At 50.9% G+C, this 13,056-nt stretch overlaps 1 protein-coding gene across 5 annotated transcripts; it reads right to left on the reverse strand.

Annotated features, from left to right (window-relative positions):
* Positions 1 to 1,264: 1,264 nt before the first annotated feature.
* Positions 1,265 to 12,777, reverse strand: LOC125402961 (sodium-dependent neutral amino acid transporter B(0)AT2-like). 5 transcript variants are annotated; one of them, XM_048438021.3, is made up of 12 exons: positions 12,605 to 12,777; positions 8,790 to 9,063; positions 8,519 to 8,676; positions 8,297 to 8,435; positions 8,016 to 8,194; positions 6,446 to 6,556; positions 6,134 to 6,375; positions 3,329 to 3,518; positions 2,852 to 3,053; positions 2,575 to 2,734; positions 1,978 to 2,143; positions 1,265 to 1,720 (listed from the first exon to the last, which is right to left on the reverse strand). In XM_048438021.3, exons 2-12 carry the CDS (start codon positions 9,037 to 9,039, stop codon positions 1,265 to 1,267), a joined length of 2,253 nt encoding a protein of 750 aa, XP_048293978.3. In that variant the 5' UTR covers positions 9,040 to 9,063; positions 12,605 to 12,777. The 5 variants fall into 5 exon arrangements, with proteins under 5 accessions (XP_048293978.3, XP_048293980.3, XP_048293977.3 ...); XM_048438023.3 differs by having other exon boundaries at positions 6,134 to 6,270; positions 8,790 to 9,073; XM_048438020.3 differs by having other exon boundaries at positions 8,790 to 9,073.
* Positions 12,778 to 13,056: the final 279 nt, after the last annotated feature.

A 13,056-nucleotide genomic window follows, 5' to 3' on the forward strand; every position in this document is an offset into this window, starting at 1 on the left:
GGAGGAGCCCCCAAATGTTATGCCTCGATATACGAAGTCCCCCCAAAACCAACAAGAAGACTGAGTCCCGTGTGTAAAAGCAAAGAGCCTTTATTTTATACAAGTTTGCAAACTCGGTCTCTCCACATGTCCAATGTATTGGAATAAACGGAGAGCCCTGAGCTCAGTTAGAGTTGGGTTTTTATAGTAGTAAAGGTGGGGGTGAGGGATTTCTAAGGTTCAGGACCCCTGATTGGCTGACATTTGTCTAGGGGTGTGAGTGTGCTGGCAGGTGATTCTATCTACAGTGGTTGGAATGTTAGGCATTTCCTTTGCATGGTCTGTTTTTGGGAGGTGCTGGATAATCTCAGTTTATGGTTCTTCCTGCAACCAGGTATTGCCTCAGGATAATCTACTGAGACTCAGGCCGAGTCCTACACTGGCAGGGGGATAATGGTTGGAAGTCAAGAACTTTCTTTGGGTGCTCTGCTCCTATTAAGCTTACCATGGTGGGCTGAGTCCTACAGTCAGATGTGGTTCTAGTGCCTCACCTTCTTGGTGAGAGCAGTGACGTTTACCGTAAGGCAGACTCAGTCCTGGGGTCAGCATGGTGGTCAATATGGGGTTAGAAACTGGAAGGAAGTGCCTCCTGCGGTTTCCTCACGGGTAGGCTGCTTAGAACTTGTGTCCACACAGCCGAAGGGTCCCAAGTCCACAGGCTACAGTGTGAAGTGTGAGTGTGTGAGAGAACACTGCCCACAGTGGGTGTGTGTGAAGTGAGAGAGAACACTGTGCTCACAGCGGGTGTGTAGTCATTTATTAACAGACAGCAAATGCTATCTTGGCAGCATCTGAGATCATCGGCCCCGGGAGGTCGGTCACACAGTTGACAGGCACAAGGGCTAGGCAGGGCTAGAGGGAGCACTGTGTCGCTCAGTAGCTGGGGCTGTTTGCTAGATGCCGACCTGGGCACACCAAAGCTGTGTTCATATCTCAGAGAGTCAGGGGGCCCTGGGCCTGCCCTGGGCATAGCATCCAGACTGCTGGAAGATGAGCGTCTGAGCTGGAGTGTCCAGCTGAAGTCCCGAGAGGACTCTCACAGAAGTTCTGGCTAGGTGTTCACATATCCGTCTTCTGCTTTCTGTGGGGCAGGGATTGGTTGTTGTGCATCGCCAGAAACTGAAAATACATAACACAGCCACTTCGGAAGCCTTATGCCTGTCCTTTCTGTCCAGTGCTATGGCAGCCAAGATCACCTGCTGGGAGGACAGTGGGCTTTGGTGCCTCAGGAATAGTTGGGGACAATGGAGTCACCTCGAAGGCTGAAGCTGGAATAATTTTCACTGTCCCTTTTTGTCAACAGTACTGGGGGTCGAAGGCCCCCCATCTCTGTGGGCTTCTTGCCTGGAAGTGGAAGAACCTGGGCACTTTTTTCCGGGGGTTGAACGCTCCCCGTCTCTGTGGGGTTCTTGCCTGGAAGTGGAAGAACCTGGGCACCTTTTTCCGGGCCTCTGAGGGTGAATCTTCTTAGGTGGTGTGTAGGCCACTGGCTGACTTTGTTGGATACTGTTTCTGTCCTTTTGGGGGACGAAGGCCCTTTAAAGACCTCACAGATGACTTGATCGTCCAGGTACCACCAGTGCTGCAGCGGGTACACAGGGATGGGCAGCAGAACCAGGATGCTGAGCAAGGTGACCCAGCCCAGGACTGTCTTCTGGTAAGGCTGCTTCTCTTCCTGGCTCTGGGGACAGGGACAGTGGACCACAGGGGGAAGGGCTCAGTCTGGGTGCAGTGTCCCCAGGTCCCCAAGGCAGGAGATACAGGTGAGGGCTTGGTCTGAATACTCTGGGTGCAGGGTTCCCCAAGTCCTGGGGGTAGGAGATGCAGGATGGGGGGGATTGAGTCTATGTTCTTGGGGTTTGGGGTCTCCAGATCCCTAAGTGTAAGAGACACGGGGTGGGGTGCCAGGTCCCCAGGTTGTCGTGGGCAGGGTCGCACCATACTGTTATTCCAGGAGATGTAGTAGAGGGATTCCTTGTGGTAGAGATTCAGGAAGCAGATGGTGAGCAGCGCTAGCAGTGCGGGCAGTGTCACGTAAGTCCACAGGAAGGTGAAGGGCGCCCACACCAGGCGGCCCAGCTGGTTGAACATCTCAGCCCTGAACCTGAATGAAGGAGGTAGCCATCGGGATGTAAGGCCTCGGCATACCTGGGCAGAAACTCCTGATGCTTAGTGTGGGGAACCAGGCCTCCCTGGCTCTGGACCAGGTTTGGTTACCCCATGAGAATCGTTCAGCCACAGGATGGCGCCACCATGGCCCTTGGCCTGCAGGGCACTCAGGGATGCATCTTCCTGGAGGGTCTGCCTGCTCTCTGAGGACCTTGACTCCCGTGCAGTGCCTCTGCCCCCTGAAGGCCTAGGATGGCCTGGATAGCTAAGCCCCTCCCCCCGCTGAAGGCCTAGGATGGCCTGGATAGCTAAGCCCCCCCCCCACTGAAGGCCTAGGATGGCCTGGATAGCTAAGCCCCCCCCACTGAAGGCCTAGGATGGCCTGGATAGCTAAGCCCCCCCCCCCTCCAAGGGATCAGAAACTACCTCCTGATTCCATAGACGCAAGCCAGAGAAAGGTTCTGGAGCACCACAACAATGACGAGGACCATGGGGACCAGGTGGTTGTCAAACAGGAACACCACGTAGCTGCCGGAACGACTGGAGAAGACAAGGCTGCCCAGAAGTCCTCCCAAGCAGACAACCACTAAGGGTGGAGGTGGATGGGGCTACACTGGGGGTTGTGTGTTGGGGGTCCATGTGACCCCAGGATGCTTTGGGTGAGGTAAGTGAGAGGAAGACTACAGGGTAGGGGCTTTTGTACCTGGTACCAGCTTGGGATACTTGGTGAAGGTAGGGATGTTGTTCTGCAGCGGAAGCACAATACTCTCCAGGAGCATTGTCAGTGTGGCCAGACCCATGATGACCAGAGCCACGAAAAAGATGATGGCCCAGAAAGAGGAACCAGGAAACAATGAGATGACTTGAGAGAAGGCCACATATGCCAGGCCAGGGCCCTCCATGAACTGTGGGGGAGAAGGACTCTAAGGCAGTGCCGCGTCTGGATGGATGGGGTTGGGAGAGTACTTCATTAGTAATGTCTGCCACTCAGCGTGGAAATCGAGGAGGTTAAAGTGTTCAAAGTTGTCCCTCCTGGACTGTGTGACCTGAATGACGTTCATTTTCTGGGTCCCTTGAAGTGAGTTACAATGTAGATGTGCACATAGACGTGGAAGGGGAGCCAAGGTTAGTACTGTTGGCTGCGGTGAGGCCACCAGACCAGCCTCTTTGACAAACACACCTTTTCCTTCTGTACCAGGATGCTGCAGGGTAGGGAGAAATGGACCACCCTCTGCTGGAGTTTCAAGGGGAGCTGGCTGATCCAGTACAGGTATTCTTCTGGCGGTTTGTGAACGATGTCCTGGGGAGGCCGGGCAGCCTGGGGCAGCACACCTTTGCCTATCAGTCTGACCAGATTGGAGACATTCCTGCTAATGTAGGAAGAGAAAAGAAGATGGCAGAGAATGATCTGGCTCTCCAAGCATCACCAACCAAGGAGGAGGAGAATTGCATACAGATGTATACTATCATGGCTCTGGAAGTCCATGGTTGGGGGCTCTGTGTGAGTGAGTGTGTGTGTGTGTGTGTGTGTGTGTGTGTGTGTGTGTGTGTGTGTGATATATGTGATGTGTGTGGTATGTGATGTATGTGATGTGTGTATGGTGTGTGTGTGTGTATGTGTGTGTGTGTGATGTATGTGATGTCTGTGTGTGTGGTATATGATGTATATGATGTGTATGGTGAGTGTGTGATGTGTGTGAGGTATATGTGTATGGTGAGTGTGTGATGTGTGTGGTGTGTGTATGTGCTGGGGGTATAGTGTGGTATGTGTGTGTGTGCTGTGTGATGTATGTGATGTGTATAGTGAGTGTATGATGTGTGTGGTGTGTGTATGTGCTGTGGGTGTAGTATGGTGTGTGTGTGTGTGTGTGTGTGTGTGTGTGTGTGTGTGTAAGTGAGCCACCCCAATTAAATGCTTTCTTTACAAGAGTTGCTGTAGTCATGGTGTCTCTTCACAGCAATAGTAACCCGAGCTAAGACAGTGTCTAAGATGTGAAGGCCCCAAAACACAGCACTAGTCAAGTCCTTTCCATTAGTGCCTAGTATTCCATTAGTTGGATGGTTATGCTAACTTTTTTATGAAATCTTATTGCTAGGGTCTCAGATTGCACTTCCATGTTTACCTACAGGTAGACAATGGTCAGTCATCATTTGGGTCACTGAACAAAGTTGTGGCTCAGATGTCTGTCAGTGGAATCCCCGTGCAAGTGCTTTGACTGTGAGAAGTACTGTCTCCAAAGGCAGTGGCATTAGTTTGGACAAGGCTTCCTCTAGCTTCCCTGCACCCTGGCTCACACAGTCTCTGCCTGAACACTGGAGTCTGGAGCTGACAGTTACCGCAGCACATGCGCAGTGTGGTCTCCTCGGGTGCAAGCTGGATGTGGTGGCACATGCCTGTCACCTCAGCATTCCATAGGCCAAGGGGAGTCAGAAGTTCAAGGTCATCCTTAGCTACATAGACAGATCAAGGCCAGCTTTGGTGATGTGAGACCCTGTCTTTAAAAAAAAAAAAAGCCAGGTGGTGGTAATGCACACCTTTAATCCCAGCACTCAGGAAGCAGAGGCAGGTGGATCTTTGAGTTCGAGGCCCACCTGGTCTGCAGAGCGAGTTCCAGGACAGCCAGGGCCACACAGAAAAACCCTGTCTCAAAAAACAAAACAACTCAAAAGTGTTAGGCCCATGATATAGTTCAGTGGACAAATCACTTGCCATTCAAACTTTGAGTTTGATCTCTGAACCACACAAGAGAGAAGTAGACTCCACAAAATTGTGCTCTGACCTCCACATGCGTGCCCAGATGTGCAGGTGCAGGTGCACACATTCACCAAGCAAACAGACAGACAGAAATGGCTGCTAACCCTTGACATCCTAAATGGAAGGAAAACTGCTAAGTCTCTGAATGCCACAGCAATGAAACAAAAGAGCAGGGAGAGGCTTGTGGGAGGACTCAGAGGGAAGGAGGGGAAATTACATGACAATATCTCAAAAGATAAAAGAATAATTCAAAGTGTATACCAGTTCTGTGCCCATTGTGATAGCACATACCTTTATTATCTTGTGTATATAGTTGTTTTTTGTCTGCATGTATGTGTGTGTCTGTCTACCTTGTGTGGGCAATGTCCTCAGAGGCCAGAAGAGGGTGTTGCATCCCTGGGCTGGACCTATATAGATGGTTGTAAGTCACCATGTGGGTGCTGAGTAGTGAACCCAGGGTCCTATGGAAGAGCAGCAAGTGTTCTTTGTGTTTGCGTATTTGTTTTGGTTTCTCGAGACAGGGCTTCTTTGTGTAGCCCTGGCTGTCCTGGAACTCACTCTGTAGATCAGGCTGACCTCAAACTCAGAGAATCAACTGCCAGGGCCTCCAGAGTGTGCCACCACCACCTGGCTGCTGTCAGTGCTCTTAACCACTGAGCAATCTCCCTAGTCCTGGCACACACCTTTAATCCCAGCACTGGGAAGCAGAGACAGGCAGATCTCACGATTGTGAGGCCAGCCTGGTCTACAGAGTGAAGTACATGCCAGCCATGGATAGACAGTGAGACCTTGTCTCAAGTAACAAAAACAAAACAAAACAAAACAAAACAAACAAAAAAAGAAACAAACACACCCCAGTATTTGGCTACACCTGGAACCAATAAAGCAGAGCAACTTGGCAAAGCTCAAACTTAGTGCTTCCCAACTCAAAGACAGTCCACGCCAACAGCTGCCGCCCGCATCGTGGCAGCTGTGACATCATGGCAGCTGTGACAGCAGCCTTGCGGGGTAAATAAGCAACTTGAAAATGATCCTTAGCTTCGTCTGCAATTTCTGGAACTGTCCTCCTCTGTTAAGAGTGGGCATTGGTGGGCTACCTTTTCTGGTTGTTTACTCTGAAGATGAGGTGAAGTGGGTGCCAACGGAAGGGTTTGACCCACAGGACTGTGGTGCGGAAGGGTAGCCGGGGTGGGAAAGCTTCTGCTGGCATCGCCAGGTTATGCCACTCACTTCTCAATACAGCTGGGTCCGCTGGTTGTGGTCCAGAAGCCCAGCACCAGAAAGATGATGGCCGTGCTCAGCAATGACGTTACCAGGTTGACCATGGCCATAAAGGAGGCCAACTTGATGTAGTTGTCACCTCTGGTCTGGTAGGAGGAGAAAGTGATGATGGTGCCCATGCCAAGGCCAAGGGAGTAGAGCACATGGCCGCCAGCCTGGCGCCACGTGTCCAGCGATGACAAGATAGAGAGCTGCGGAGGAGAGGGTTCCCCGGTGAGAGGAGGCCGACGGGCCTGGGGAGCGAGGCAGAGAGGGACTCACCTCTGTGGTCACCAGGCGCCTGAGGCTGGCCATGGCACCTTGCAGGAAGAGACTGCGGATGAAGAAGCAGAAGAGGAGGACGTAGGGGAAGAATATGGAGAAAATCAGCATCTAGGCAGGTAGGTCACAAGAAGCAGGAGAAGGAAGAGAGAGAAAATATTAGTAAAGTTGAGGGTGGGCAGGATGCTATGAGGAGAAGGGAGGTGTTGGGGGGGGGGGGGGCTGGAGAGTGAGCCGGTCAGTGGGAGGTGAACGAGGAGGGCAGTGCCTAAGGAAAGACACCAAAGGTTGACCTCTGGCCTCCACGGGCTTGTGCATACCCCGCTGCACACACAAAAGATTATGTATGACAGGAGCGTCCCAGCACCCCCTCCAATGTCACCCACACTCCCAAACCGCCCAGAATCACGTTCCTGGATCCAAAGTCTCTTATGTTTCTGTTCCACCCTTTTACCTGTGCTTCCTACCGTGCAGTCGGGCCCTGCTAGCTCCTTCCTTCTCACTGTCCGCCTTGTTCCTGAGACAGGTCTCACTGTCCTGGAGCACGCTGATTAGACTAGGACCCTGGATCCTCCTGTCTCCACCACCCCTCTGTCTGGTCTTACACATGGGTGCTGGAGAGCAAACTCAGGCCCTCAAACTTCTGTGGCTTTTGTTTGTTTGTTTTCAAAACAGGGTTTCTCTGTGTAGCCCTGGCCATCCTGGAACTCACTCTCTAGACCAGGCTGGGCTTGAACTCAGAGATTCCCCTGCTTCTGCCTCCCAAACCCCAGGATTAAAGGCGTGCATCACCACTGTCCGCCCATGCTTCTTTCTCCCCAGCCTGTGAGGACCAATCTTCATTGTCTACCTGACTGGTCTTAGAAGCATCCAGGAGGTTGAGGCATGGCCCTGGGTGTGTCTGTGGGGCTGTTAGCGGATTAACTGACAGGGAAAGACCTACCTTGATGTCTGTGAAAACATCCCTGAGGCTCAGATGGAATAAGAGAGGGATGAGAACACCATCTGAGAGCTGAGGCTCCTCCGCCTCCTGTTCTGTGGGGACGCGAGGATGCGCACAACCCCAGCCATGCGTTTCTCACTGCACTGTATACCCTCAAACCGTGACCAAAAAAAAAAATCCTTCCTAAGGGAACTTGCTTCATGTCAGGTCACAGTGAGAAGACTAATGAGAAAAGGCCCCTTCACACCGAACCCCTAGTCCTAGCAGAGTCTCTGTTTGTAGGAACGGTGCCAAGAACTGGTATGAGGCAGCCAGATGCTCCCCAGGACACAGGCACCTCCTGCTCTACAGACAGAGTACTAGGAAGGAAACCATTTCTGCAGGGTCCACCGTGCACACCTGGAAGCCCAGGGAGGTAGAGGTGTTAGCAGAGCTAGGACAAGTATCTGCATGGGGGGTGGGTGTCAGGGACGGTGACCAGAGAGTCCCGTCAAGAGCTCGCTTGAGGTAGCTATGGCCTCTTCCATGGGACACTTACTGGGGACACTGGTGGGTGTACATGAACTTGTCCTCTGGACAGATGGAGGTCCTGAGGCTCAGCAGAAGGGAGGCCACTGGGACACTTACAAGCACTGAGATCTTTATCCTAGTAATCAGGATGATACAGAGGGAGACCCATATGGCAAAGAGACACACGGCGATGTTCAGGACCAGCGTCTCAATCCCTTCCTCCACTTGGCTGGAGACTTGAAGGATTGTGTGATACCAGAAGTACTGGAAGGGCACTGTCCGAAGGCACTCAAACTCTGCGGGGAGGAGGGGATGGAGATTCAGATACTTACAGGTCACCTTACATGGTGCCTCCAATAGCTCTTGCAACCATCCCATCTCCCTGTCCCTCTCCTTACCAGACATATTGGTGATCTTATGGAAATGGGGACTCCTTTTGCATTGTTCCCAGGGTGGAGGGTAATCAAAGGACTGGCCCAGGTACAAGAGGTTCCAGGAGATCAGAGCACTGTTGTACAGGCTCACCAGCACACAAGCCTGGGGAGGAGAAGGTGGGACCGAGGGGCAATATGGAGGAGGCAGGGCACCAGGAACCTGTGGGTCTGCCAGCCCCAACCTACCAGTGTGCTGGAGTAGCCCAAACCGCTTAGCCAGGGGACCAGCTGATTCCAGGCCCGGATGTTGTCCATCCGTAGCCAATGTCCTAGGATCATCTCCATGTACGAGAGGGGGATCCCCACCAGCAGCAGCAGGATGAGGTACATCAGCAGAAAGCTGCCTGCAGAAGGGTGGGATCTTGCTCAGGCAGCTGGGAGCCCCTCACCCCTCACACTCCTCCCTGGAGGTCTCGACACCCCTTCCTTAACCTGACAGTACATGCTCTGGCTTCACCTCCTCCATTCTGGTGGCACAGGTATGGGAAACGCCACATGCTGCCAAGTCCAATGGAGAAGGCCACCAAGATCAGGATATTCTCTGTCTTCTTCGCCTGGAAGTGGTTTGGGATCTTGGTAATTCGGACATCTCTGGTCTTGAAGCCCCAGGACATAGATGTGGGGTCGATGCCCCTCTTCCTGGACGAGGGGTTTTCCTCAAGTTCTTTGTCCTTAGCCGTGGGAAGTGCTTTAAGAAATTGGTCCATGAAATCTCTTCACTGGTTCCAGTCCTAAAGGGGTCTCGGGGTCACCAAAACAGCAGACTTTAGGATAGAACCAGTGTCCAGAGAAGCACAGGGAAGTGGGAGGAGTGGGGAGGGGGACATAAAGTGTTCCTTTCAGGCTTGGATTATGACGTGGGGATGTTTGATTTATTTTATTTTATTTTAGTGTGTGTGTGTGTGTGTGTGTGTGTGTGTGTGTGTGTGTGTGTGTGTGCGTTTCTCTCTTTGTAGCTCTGGCTGTCCTGGAACTCACTCTGTAAACCAGACTGGCCTCAAACTCACAGAGATCCGCCTGACTCTGCCAGACGAGTGCTGGGATTAAAGGCGTGCACCACCACTGCCTGGCTTTTAGGGGGGATGTTTGATTTCTAGTAAATTGCTGAGGCACAGGAAATAGCTACCAAGCCTGATGACCTGAGTTCACTCCCGGGACCCACGTGGTGGAAGGAGAGAAGGTATGCTGCAGACCGTCCTCTGTCCTCCACATGTGACTATGGCATGCACACACATACAACACAATAAATAAAATAGGCACCCATGACTATACATTTAAAAAAACAAATGGCATCGAATGTTTGGTTTTATATAGCTTTGGATTGCATGACATATTTGTTCTAAGGGAGGATCTCATTCGCTCAGGCTGGTTTCAAGCACCTTATGTAGCTGAGGATGGCTTTAAATTCTTCACCCTGTTGCCTCCAGCTCCTGAGTCCTGGGGCTACAGATGTAAGCCTCCATTCATGGCTTCAAACTATCTTTACAATAAGGAGGCAGATACTCTAACACGCTGCTCAGGCAAAGGCCAAACACACATCATTTATGCCTCAGAAAATACACAAAAAGAAAGCATGTATTTCTCAGTTTCATACAGTGAACTGAGAGGTGGCTCAGTCTTTACAAATGCACAGTGCTCCTGCAGAGGACCCAAGTTCAGCTCCTAGACTCAGCTGGGGTGACTCAAAACTACCTGTTTCTCCAGAGACTCTGACACTCTCTTTCTGCCCTTTGCAGGTACCTGCATTCATGTGCACATGACCATACCTAGACACATACATGCCCATACATGACACACACACATGTGCACATAACTATACCTAGACACACACATGTCCATACATAGACACACACATATGCACATGACCATACCTAGATACACACACCCATACAGACACACACATGTGCACATGACTATACTTAGATACACACACCCATACAGACACACACATGTACACATGACTATACCTAGACACACACACTCATACATAGACACACACACATGTGCACATGACTATACCTAGGCATACACACACTCATACATAGACACACACACACCACAAACATTTAAAATAAAAGTACATTTTGGATTTTTGTTTGGTTGGTTTTTTTGAGACAGGGTTTCCTTGTGCAACCTTGACTGTCCTGGAGCTCACTCGTAGACCAGGCTGGACCCAAACTCAGAGATCACCTGTCTCTGCCTCCCAAGTGTTGGGATTAAGGGCAGTGCCCCCATAGCCTAGCAATAAAAGTAAATCCTTTTTTTCTTTCTTTCTTTTTTCTTTTCTTTTCTTTTGTTGTTTTTTTTTTGTTGTTTTGTTTTGTTTTTTGTTTTTTGAGACAGGGTTTCTCTGTAGTTTTGAAGCCTGGCCTGGAGCTAGCTTTTGTAGACCAGGCTGCCAGGTTGGCCTCGAACTCACAGAGATCCACCTGCCTCTGCCTCCCAAGTGCTGGGATTAAAGGCATGCGCCACCACTGCCCAGCATAAAAGTAAATCTTAAGTAATGAAAACAATTGTTTTTTTTTTCTCTTTTGTGAGTTTATACTCATTTGTGTGTGTGTGTGTGTGAGTGTGTGTGTGTGTGTGTGTGTGTGTTCTCAATCAGCCCCAAAGAAAGGAATTCCTTCTCAGCAGGACACCAGGTTTTCCCTTTGATCTAGTGCCGAGAGGTTTCCATTTAGCAAAAATGCTAATGGAGATCAGGTGCCACCTGGTTTCCTCCTGCACGCTGGTTGCCATGGTTTCCACGATGCTGTGTCCCAGTCACAGCAGAAGGAAGCAGAAGAAAATGCACAGCCGCGCTGAGCTTTCTTTCCTTTTCTCCACATTTGTTCTTCCTAAACTTCCAGCTTATGAAATGCCATTAGCGCACGGAAAACCCTCCTGAACTAATCCTCCCAGTGTCTGCTGGGAGCCTCACACCCACGCCCCCTCTGAGACATGTCTGTCTTCATGGCCCTGTCAAACGCATGCCTTGCTATTGCCAGAGAATTGCTAATTGTGTCTGGAAGCCTTGTGGGAACGGGAAACCTTCTTGAATGAAGACACCGAGAAGACAAGACACATCAGATCTCTTTAACCAGCTCCTGCTTGCTGTAAGCGTCCAGCCTGAACCCCGAGGGAGCACTGAGACTGGCACTCAGAGGGGTGCCCTCTCCAGCGAGGGTTTTAACAGCACTTTACACACTAACAACTTCCCAGAGCCGGAGTGGTCACAGTGCTGGCTACCACACACCCGGCTGTAAATGGCTGTGCCACGCTCTGGTTCCCGGATCGCAGATTCCAGGCTTTCTCTGGCTAGGAAGTGCCTCTGGGCCTCTTCTGTAGGTTGAGTGCAGCCAGCATCCTGTTTGGGAACAGAGCAGGAGCCATCCAGCAAGTTTTGGGAAGAGAGAGTGCTACTTGCTGGTTGAGGTGCCTCCTGGCTGATTTATGTTTTAATTGTGTGTGTGTGGAGGGGTGCACACGAGTACGGGTGCCTGTGGAGGTCATATCTCCTGGAGTTGAAGCTACAGTCTGCTGCGTGCGCCTGTGCCTGCTGTAGATACTGTGAACATTCAAAAGATACCATGATTTTAGCTGGGTGTGGTAGCTCACCCAGCACACCAGAACTCCTGAGGCCGACAGAAGGTTCAAGAGTTCAAGGCCAACTTGGGCTACACAGCAAGACTTTGTCTCAAGAGTACAAAACAAAACAAAAAGACCCCACTGCCAAATCCTTCATGTTAAATGTTTGCTCCTTTTAGGTTTCGGAGGGAGAGGCAGCTAAACTTATAAACTTATATCACATAACTTTTTTATTCTGTAACACTGAGAACAGGGAATCTTTTGTTATAGTATATTATTGGTGATTATTATCATACACAAGACTATGTATTAACATCTCATAGGTACTATATGAATTTCTCATAAATTCTACATATTTTCTTCTATTATCACGTGTAATTTCCTATGACGTACTTATTTATTATTTTGAGACAGGGTCTCTCTATGTACCTCTGACTGTCTCAGAACTTGGCTATATAGAGTAGGCTGGCCTCGGACTCCCAGCAGTCTGCCTGCCTCTGCCTCCCGAATGCTGGGATTAAAAGAGTGAGTCTAATTATTCTGAGATAGGGTCTCACTGTATAGCTTTAGCTATCCCAGAGCTCTCTATGTAGATCAAGCTGGCTTCGAACTCAGAAATCCTCCTGCCTCTGCAACTGCAGTATTGGGATTAAAGGAGTGTGCTGACACGCCCAACCTAAAAATGTGTCTTTTACGGTTGCTCACAATCTAGGGTCCGTTTGCAGGTCCTCCAAGACAGCCCCGCCTACAGCATCCTTTTAGCGGTCCCCTCTGCGGACAGGAAGAGCGCCTCTCCCAATTGGGGAGGCTGGCTTCTGAGAAGGGCACAGCGGTCCCTACCCGCCTAGGCGCGCGACCCGCGGACCTCAGCGGAGGTGGCTGTGAGACCCACTCAGGGAGCCACAGCCCGATGACCTGCAGCTCGCGCGGGGAGCCGTTACTTCCCTCTGTCCCGCGCTGACCCGAGAAGCCCCCGGGTGCCAGGTAACTCTGGCTCGGTGTGGGCTGAGCTAAATAACTGGTTGCCGGATTTTACGGTGTTGGCTGGTGAGATCACCAGTTGCCAGGAGGATTAGATCGTGGGCTGAGTGAGGTCACCAGTTGCCAGTTAGATTTCACACAAGCACATGAAGGAGGGAAAAAGATGCCAGGAAAAC

Source organism: Myodes glareolus, chromosome 24, assembly GCF_982192425.1.
Source record: "Myodes glareolus chromosome 24, mMyoGla1.1, whole genome shotgun sequence".
NCBI lineage: Eukaryota > Metazoa > Chordata > Mammalia > Rodentia > Cricetidae > Myodes > Myodes glareolus.